Below are 8,678 nucleotides of genomic sequence, written 5' to 3'. Positions count from 1 at the left end.
ATGGCTCAAGTGGCTGGGCCCTGGGCGATCACCCGATCTTGACTCCTGCTGCTGTTTCAAAGTTTCAAACAATGGCATGATGATGATGATGATGTGATGTCATATCAATCCAATCTTGAGTGCAGCCGCACGGCCGCACGCCGCATACTCACACACCACCACCACCACTATGGTGGGCTTTACGCTCTACGTTTGGACGGCGTTTTGACTTTACACGTTGTGAAGGGTGAAGGTGCAACTGCATTCTAGCCCACCATACCAACCATACCACCACACGTGGTGCCGCGCGCGTGCGCGACAGTGAAAGCACTGGACACTAGAGGCGGGCTGCTTGCCGAGACAAGACAAGATACATAACAGGAGTGTAGTAGGCAGGCGGGCAGGCTACCGACAAGACCGACAACCCTTGCCTTGCCCCGCTTCCGCGGTGTGCGCGGTTCATTCAGTTCAGCCACTGTTTCAACTGTTCAGCAACGTTTAGATGCCCACCAACGTTGAACTAAAGGCTAGGATCGCGGACGCGGACTGCCTTCTTGCGAAGGCCAAAGCTTTGGCAGAATCTCACGTGGTATTCCGTCAGACTGATAGCTACTTTCGTGTCCCATTCGGACGTCTTAAGCTGAGAGAATCCACAGCAGATCATAGCGTGAGTAAAAATGAAAACACACTAAACTTGTTTATGCAATGAGAGCATGCAAAGCACATGCAAAAGGCGTGCGGAGGAGAATGTGACACTTCATTGCTACATCACACAGTCACTGCCGTATCAGGCCTCCCCTCTTTTTCTGTCTCTGCGTGCGCACGCATAGGGGGGGGAGTGCGGGTACAATTCCCCCATACTATGTAGGCATCACACAGACCTGTGGTGAAAAAAAGTTACAGACAGCCATAACATACAATGTAGAGCTGACGAGAGCGATGGCCAATTTTGCGACCGCTCAAAAATCGCGAAAAATTGTACTCGCAAACACAGCTTGACGTTTATCCCGCGAAAGGAAACAGCCCTGGAATCGCAAAATTAAATATTCGCGAATGACTGAATGCGCGATTCGCGAAAATTAATACATCACGAATAAAAATACATTTACGGTATGCAGAGTGAGAGTAGTAGGGGTGACACCCTTGTAGCATGTTGTATGCCCCAGATATGTTGCATGATTTTAGCACAATCTTCAGTTGGGACGTCTGAGTGAGTGTGGTCGGGAAAGCAGATCACATTTTGAGAGACCACGCAGGTACATGTGGAAGTTCTGCAGTTTTCGCGCCACTAGCACTTGGAGGGGCACCTCTCAGAAACGATTTCATATCTCCCTGGCACCTGTTTTGAAAACTTACACACGCTGCGAAAGAAAGTCTTACAGTTTCATATGTACATCGTTGTAGGGAACACCGTGTCTAAGTGGGGAACTCATCTTCTACGACCGAGCAGATGTTGATGGTCCCAAGCTGTGCAAGTATGAAAAGCAGACATTTCAGGACCACAGTGAAGCTGTGGGGATCAAAGTAAGGATATTACTCTGTTGTGTTTCTAGAGTAAGGCTGCGAATGAAAAAGACCACAGCGAAAAAACTACGAGGCTCTGAATGCTTCAGGAAGTTTACAGGGAAATAGGTTATGGAAATCCTGGTGCATTACGGAAGTTGTGGCACGTGTGGGCAATTTCAGCCTTAACATGCGTAGCACACTGATGTATAGCACACTGATCGAGTCACTATAAATGTGGTTGCAGTAGAACTGCTATACGTACAGATGCAAAAAGTCCGGAAATTTTGAAATGCTGGAAAAAAAAAAAAACTACTTTCCTTGGTTGCCTGCCTGCGACGTCACATCTTCCACCCAATAGCATGGTGTACATTGTATTTTTACTTTCTTTTTGCTGTTGTATTTGGCGCCACTTGCCTCGCGCCCGACACACAGCGGTCAAACGGTCGCCTTGTTCACTTACTGAGCCGTTCTCGGAAACCAACAAAAGCGCCCAATGATCTAACGTCGCAACACTCCAGAAGGAGCTCTTGGAAACTTAATTTTCTTCGGGAATGCGCACTTCCCAAAGGAAATATTTTGCATGACAGGTCTGAAGGTAGTATGTTCATATCATGCGATAAAAATATATGCAGTAAAGCCTCCCAGGTCTGGCACCTCCCTACCTCGGAAGTAGGGCAGGGTTTCCCAAGCTTAGTCGGAAAAAGTCAGCTATTCAGCCTTGATTTTCCCGATCTTCGCCATACTTTTTGCTGGACAGGCCCAAGATGGGTCAGTCTTTTGTCTCAGAGATAACCTACAGGCCTTTTTGTTTTTTATTTTAGAGGGGTTAGTGGTGTGGCTCTAAGTCATTACCAGGTTTTCGTTGTTATCATTTTTGTTGAGTTTGCATAGAGCCTTCGAACCGTGCACGTCACCAAAGCCCTCGAGAAAATGTCCTATAATCTGTACTGCAATGCCAAAGAGAGAAAGCTTGCGGAATTGATGCATACCAGTCTCTCTCACAAGCGTAAGATGAAGTTACGGTTTTGAAGTTTAATTTGAGAGTAGCTTGGTTAAACATGCAATAGAAAACACACATATTTAGTGTAAAATGGTTCTATATGATGCAGGTATCTGCAGGGAGTTCAATAAGCACACATTTTGCGGTAACATGTATTTCTGTCTGCCTTTTGCACTTGATTCTCTAACTCCGACACATCCTAACTAGGACGTGTTTCGGCTTTACCGTGAGTGTCCAACATAGGGAGGTTTCACCATATGTTCAACGTGCGTTCTTTTAAACCCTGAATTTGACAACAACTCCGACTGGTCTATTGGAGTAATGCTGCCCCTCATTGCATGGCTGAGGAGCTAAAATTATGAAAGAGCAACATAAGAGTGCTTTATGAGTATTGGTGACACTCTTTTCCTTTTCATATAGAAAGTATTGGCAACATCCTTGGGAATCAAGGCTGTGGTGACAAAGACACGACATCTGCTCATAGTGGGACAAACCAGGGTTCATGTAGACACAGTGCAGAACTTGGGAAACTTCATGGAGCTTGAGGTGCTATTATTTAACTATCCTTACATTTGAAAAACTTTCAACAGGCAGACATGCAGAATGTGTTTGCCACTGACCAGGTAGTAGTAGGGTCATTCTATGCCAAACGTCCCAGAAGCGACGCTCGACCCTCGTCGATTTTGTTAGAAAAATTCATACTGATTCATTGCTTGGGGGAAACCACTAAAACAAATTTTTTAGCTGCCATCGCAAAATAGCTGTCCCTAAGTGTCTTTGAAGTTACGGGTTAGCCTCTGGCCACGCCTGCAACTGCCGCCACCAAAATTAGAAAGATATTGCAACTGTTTTCATGCCGCAGTAAGGGAGAAGTGTTCGTCTACCTATCTGAGGGTCGCAAATATTCTTGTTACTCGCCATATGTATCCTAAAGGGGGTGCGAAAAATGCTTCGAGAAGCAAAGTTTCGCATTTTTTTCTGGACTACATCGCTAGAAGTAAAGAGAAAAAACTATTTTTAACGTTGAAATACGTATGGGTATTACGAGCCAAAAAGGTTTCGTTGAGAGGTTAAACACAATAATAGGAGAAAAAAATACGCGAAGAGGAAACTTTGGTGAAAATACGGCAACTTTAACCTGAAACAACTAAAATGGTGGAGCGCAGAAAGAAGTACAGTGAAAGCTGGAAGAAAGTATCATGCCCAAGGAACACAAGGAACAAGTTTTAAAAAAGTATATTTTTTATAATGGAGAAAATTATTTTTGAAGTTCGGGGTCCTTCCAGACAGCACGCGCTACCGTAACAACGCTCTCATGCTCTTGGCGGCAGCCCATCGAAGGTGCACCAGGGGTGCGATGCTCAACTATTTGTTATTCCGCATACCGCGCGATAATGCATGTATGGGAATCGCTGTGATTTGTCACGAGCTCTCACGTGATGAGCAGTCGTGTCATTTCTTTTAAATCACAGCCTAGCGGAACAGTTTTAACATGCTGCCACGTGGCGTTTGGAGCGCGCCAACTCCAAATAATAACGATAATGAACGGTATCTTCAATTCAGCATCAGGCCCCAGGTACAGTGGCGGTGTCGTCTGCTACGAGCAGGCAGTATGATTTGATTGCTTCATAGACTCGGGGGAAAACCTGTCAGAAAAGACTGCTTTCTTGAGCACGACGTAAGTGCGGCAATGACAGTGTACTTGCTCGCATACGACATGAACAATGAGAATTAGCCGAGGCAGTCTACAAGCATGGACGACACAGACACGTAAGCCTCCAACGGGCGACGTCTTGTGTATACGACGTAAACAACGAGAATTCGCCGTGGGAGGCTACCAACATGAATGACACAAACACATAAGCCTCCAATGGGCTCACTGATTCAAAGCAGTGGCAGGTGCGTGTGCCGGCCACGGACACTGCACTTTGACACCTTCTCTTCAAGGAACTGTCTCATCTGACTTACAAAGTGTTGCAAAACCCAAACTGTTTATACACTTTCGAGACTCCAGTTGGCCCAGCCGCAGAATCAACTATTCGAAGAACCATTGCAACCTTGCTTTTGCTGCTAGGAGTTTCGCCGTTACTCTCATGCAGTCACAGGGCCGAATACCGGGGAAAGTTGCAAAGAGGTGTCAAGTCACAGAAACATTGCAAGTGAAACCAGGTCAATAAGGTCAAGTCAGACTTTTGCGTAACGCGTTACTAGTACAGTCGACCCGCGTTTATCTGGACTTCATTTATCCGGATCCTGCGCTATCCGGACAAAAAAGCGTGGGGACGGATTTCTCCCCATGTATTTCGCCCTCGTTTATCCAGACTTCAGCTTCCGGACTCGGACGAGAATTCCATGGAACAGAATTGAATAATACCCAACAATCAGCTTCAGTTATCCAGTCATTGTCCAGGAAAGGCACTTGGCCTAGTCAACTGAGGTCGAGAACCCCGGTCGTGGCCTTCTTTTTACTGACACAAAGACGGTGTTGCTAGAATTAATTTTCTCCCTTTCCGACTTTGGACGTTACACAAAAGTAATCCACTGGGCAATCTGGTCATTTCAGACTGAGAAGGTCCACAACGAGCGTTATTTAGCTGTTCCACTGTTGAACCTTCTTTTTCCTCTGAGGCACACAAAGACGGGTATAATTTGCATGACTGCAGAGTAAGGACGGGAATAACGCATTACTTTTCTACTCATTACTCAATTACATTTGGAGTCAATAATTGGTAATTGTAATCAATTACTTTTTGCGTAGAGGTAATGGTAATCAATTACTTTTTTGGAGTAACAAGGTACAAGTCTATGTCAAGTCAACCAAGTCAGAACGCCCCTTGTGCACCTTCGATGTGGTGCGTGGTGCCGCGGAGAGCATGAGAGCATATACTGACTGTTGCGTGCGCTATCTACGCCGTATCCGAACTTCAAAAATTCTTTTCTTCGCTATAAAAAAATATACTTTTTTGAAACTTACCCCTTGTGTTCCTCGGGCATGATACTTTCTTCCAGCTTTCACTGTACTTCTTTCTGCGCTCCACCATTTTTGTTTTTTATGGTTTAAGTTGCCGTATTTTCGCCAGAGTCGCATCTTCGTGTAATTTTTCTCCTGTTATTGTGTTCAACATCTCAACGATACTTTTTTGGCTTTTAGTACCCATCCGTATCTCAACATTAAAAATTGTTTTGTCTCTTTGCCTCTAGCGATGTCACCCAGAAAAGATACGAAACTTTGCTTCTCGGAGCATTTTTTCCAACCCCTTTAGGGTACATATGGCGAGTAACCAGAATATTTGCGACTTTCAGATAGGTAGACGAACACTTCTGCCTTACTGCAGCATGAAAACAGTTGCGATATACACGTATCTCTCTAATTTTGGCGGCAGCATGCATAGACTGCAGGGCTGGTCAGAGGGTAACCCCGTAACTTTAAACAGATACTTAGGGACAACTATTTTGCGATGGCAGCTAAAACTTTTGCTTTAGTGGTCTTCTCAAAGTTATAAATTCTTATGAAGTTTTATAACAAAATCGACGAGGGTCGAGCGTCACCTCTGGGACATTTGGCATCGAATGACCCAGTATCATTCGAAAAACTGCAGCTTGAAAGTGTAACTGAGCACACGTTTTTACCGAATGTCTTCTGCAAATAAACTGTAAGATGTTCATCACAAATGCTTCCTGTTTTGCTGTATTTTTTCTTTTTCTTTAGGGTTTTCAGGATTTCAGGTAGGATGTTCTCTTTCTGTCTTTGGTACATATCATACGCTGTTTGTTAATATGACAGTTCGACAAATATCTGCAAGAACAGTCAACAGACGTTGCCTGGAAGCTCTGAAGTGTAGCACGTTTGCATTGCTGAGAAAGAAGAACAGGACCCAATTGCACAAACGTTGAGGAGATTCCTCACCAGTGTCCTCAGTAGCTTGAGTAATGCTTCGGACACACACTAGATTCCTCAACACTGCTCGTGCATTGCCAAAGCTACTGAGGATGGCACTGAGGAATTTCCTCAATGTTCATGCAAGTGGGCCCAGAAGATGTTCTCCTTCTCCCATAACGGTCAGTGCCCAGGACGCAGAATCTGAAAAGTGGCAGTATTTTGGCAGGAAAGCATTTTAAAAGATATGTTTTGTGACGTCAGCTGAGATGAGTGATCAAGTAGTGAAAAGTAACATTTCCTGACCAATCAGGATAATCAGTTACGAGATTGGATCAGGATAACACAGTGCAAAGCAGCATCACTCGCAGTATTCTAAAAAGACATTCATCTTTTAGGTTACGTTGAAGGAAAACCAGACAACAGAAGAAGGGCAGCAGATTGCCAATGACCTACGTTCGAAGCTGGGGGTTGACACAAAAGACTTCATAGAGTGCTCCTATGTAGACCTCCTTTTACAACACATGTCAAATGAGATGCCGAGTGCAACAAAATAACTGAGACCTAATAAAATTCTCTTGTTTTGCATGTATTTCCAGTCAATGATCATAACAAACAGGTTAGAAACAACAAGTGGCAATAACCTATTGGGCTTCAGTCTTGCACAAACTGGTGGAACCAATGTAGTGCTTCTGCACAGGACCCACAGAGATGTTGAGCGATCACATGTAGACGACGTATGTCGTCTGTCCTTCAGTAACACATGAACCCTTGTTAAGTGTCACAGGAAACGATGGGTCTGGCATCTCGACGATGTTGCCGTTGATGGCTGCGTCAAATGGAAGGAGAGAACGTGCATGCGATCATTGTTTTACATAAAGCGCGAGCTCGCAAACAAAAAGGGCCATTTTTCTTGTCTAGGACAAAATTCGGGTGGCAGCTCACAGGGTGATATTTTCCAATCAACAACAAACAACTGTGCGTGTGCCGGTACACGTGGCAGAGTTTCAGAAAGCAACACTGCTGTATACTGACAGTTATAACTCCTCTGACACCACAACAAGGGGCAGTGCTTACTGGCTCTCAGAGCCCAATATCATGAGATCCAGCTGCTGGAGAAAAATGCTGTAATGTTGTAGCACTATCTATGCTCTCTGCATTATCGTTCTGATATTCAATGCATATACTCCCCTTTATGCTATAAAACTTGGACTGTGTGTTCACATTGATGAAGGTAACAGCTTTGTATTCAACATAATTCTTGTTGCACTGTTGCAAGTACCTTTATAGGAGAATAGAAGTAGAAATTTGGATCACAAGCACTGGGCCACATCTGCACAAAATGTAAGAGTGCAGTGTGCAGTCCTGGTGCACAAGAGAGATTTCAATCTTGCGGGTGAGAAAAGCTTCTTCCCTCGGCTGCCAGTCTTTGACATCTTGTCATTTTAATAGTATTTAATAGTATAGTATACATGAGGTTTTTTTGTCATACCATGCATTACTAGATTAATGCACCTTTAGCAGTCATCCACACATCGTACATGTAATATCCCTGTCACACGGCACTTTCAATGCGGATTGAATCCGATCTGCATCGAGTTTCTCAAGAGCGTTCGGTGTGCGATGCTGCTTCACAGTCCAACCCAATGCGTATTGAAAGGTAGGCTTGTCGACAGGTGGTGCTAAATGCCCTGAGGCAGTATGCTGAGAATAACCAATCCGTTTCTGCATTGTGCTGTTTACGAAGCCTTTACGGAGGGTGCAGTGTCGAAAGTGGTCGAGATTAAACAAATTAGAAAATGTAGTCGCCCGTCATACCTAGACTAAAACTGTAACCGTGAAATTCCATGGGCTTGTATAGGAACATTTGCAAATTAATGTAATGTTTTTGTTTACTACGGTACTACAAATTCGCTGAGTTCCAGGATGCCAATGGTGGTCTTCAAGTCATCTTGAGAATCTCAATCCCGTTTAACGAACATGATCGGGTTAAGCAGGATCAGAGTTTGATCCTGCTCGAACGTGTCCGTGTAGCAGCGCCAGGGAGGCTAAGTTCGTTCAGTGTAGAGATAACTTGATGCGTCGAGAAAAACAATCAGAACGTGTCTATTGGACACTGGGGAGCACCATGCGCAAGGTTGTCCAATAGGCGCGTCCCAATTACTTATGTCGACCTATCAGGTTATCTCTACACTGAACGAACTTAGCTCCCCAAATCTGCATTGAGCTCAATGAGCATTAGCTCAATGCAGATCGAAAGTGTGCGTGTGATAGAGGTATAAGGTACATGTGATAGAAAGTCCAGCAACATTGTTG

At 44.5% G+C, this 8,678-nt stretch overlaps 2 protein-coding genes across 3 annotated transcripts in view; one reads left to right on the top strand and one right to left on the bottom strand.

Annotated features, from left to right (window-relative positions):
• The first annotated feature begins 118 nt into the window (after positions 1–118).
• On the top strand, positions 119–6,950 carry LOC135394307 (uncharacterized). 2 transcript variants are annotated; one of them, XM_064624998.1, is made up of 5 exons: positions 119–646; positions 1,384–1,503; positions 2,906–3,031; positions 6,195–6,211; positions 6,761–6,950. In XM_064624998.1, the coding sequence occupies exons 1-5, from the start codon at positions 482–484 to the stop codon at positions 6,768–6,770; spliced, it is 438 nt and encodes a 145-aa protein (XP_064481068.1). In that variant the 5' UTR covers positions 119–481; the 3' UTR covers positions 6,771–6,950. The 2 variants fall into 2 exon arrangements, with proteins under 2 accessions (XP_064481068.1, XP_064481067.1); XM_064624997.1 differs by lacking the exon at positions 6,195–6,211.
• Positions 6,931–8,678, bottom strand: part of LOC135394303 (uncharacterized) — a 35,504-nt gene continuing 33,756 nt past the window's right edge. Inside the window, exon 9 of the mRNA XM_064624989.1 lies at positions 6,931–7,191. Within this exon, the coding sequence (XP_064481059.1) occupies positions 7,085–7,191 (107 nt within the window). The 3' untranslated portion in view covers positions 6,931–7,084. The remainder of the gene's footprint in view (positions 7,192–8,678) is intronic.

Source organism: Ornithodoros turicata, chromosome 5 (genome assembly GCF_037126465.1).
Source record: "Ornithodoros turicata isolate Travis chromosome 5, ASM3712646v1, whole genome shotgun sequence".
In the NCBI taxonomy this organism is placed as follows: Eukaryota; Metazoa; Arthropoda; class Arachnida; order Ixodida; family Argasidae; genus Ornithodoros; species Ornithodoros turicata.
Note: the sequence above shows the minus strand (reverse complement) of the source record. Positions and strands in the feature narration are given on the sequence as shown.

Bases quoted from the DNA above. Each gene is read 5' to 3' on its own strand.
- LOC135394307 (XM_064624997.1), top strand. From the start codon at position 482: ATGCCCACCAACGTTGAACTAAAGGCTAGGATCGCGGACGCGGACTGC. The intron at 647-1,383 runs GTGAGTAAAAAT...ACATCGTTGTAG, and splicing joins AATCCACAGCAGATCATAGC to GGAACACCGTGTCTAAGTGG. The intron at 1,504-2,905 runs GTAAGGATATTA...CTTTTCATATAG, and splicing joins GTGAAGCTGTGGGGATCAAA to AAAGTATTGGCAACATCCTT.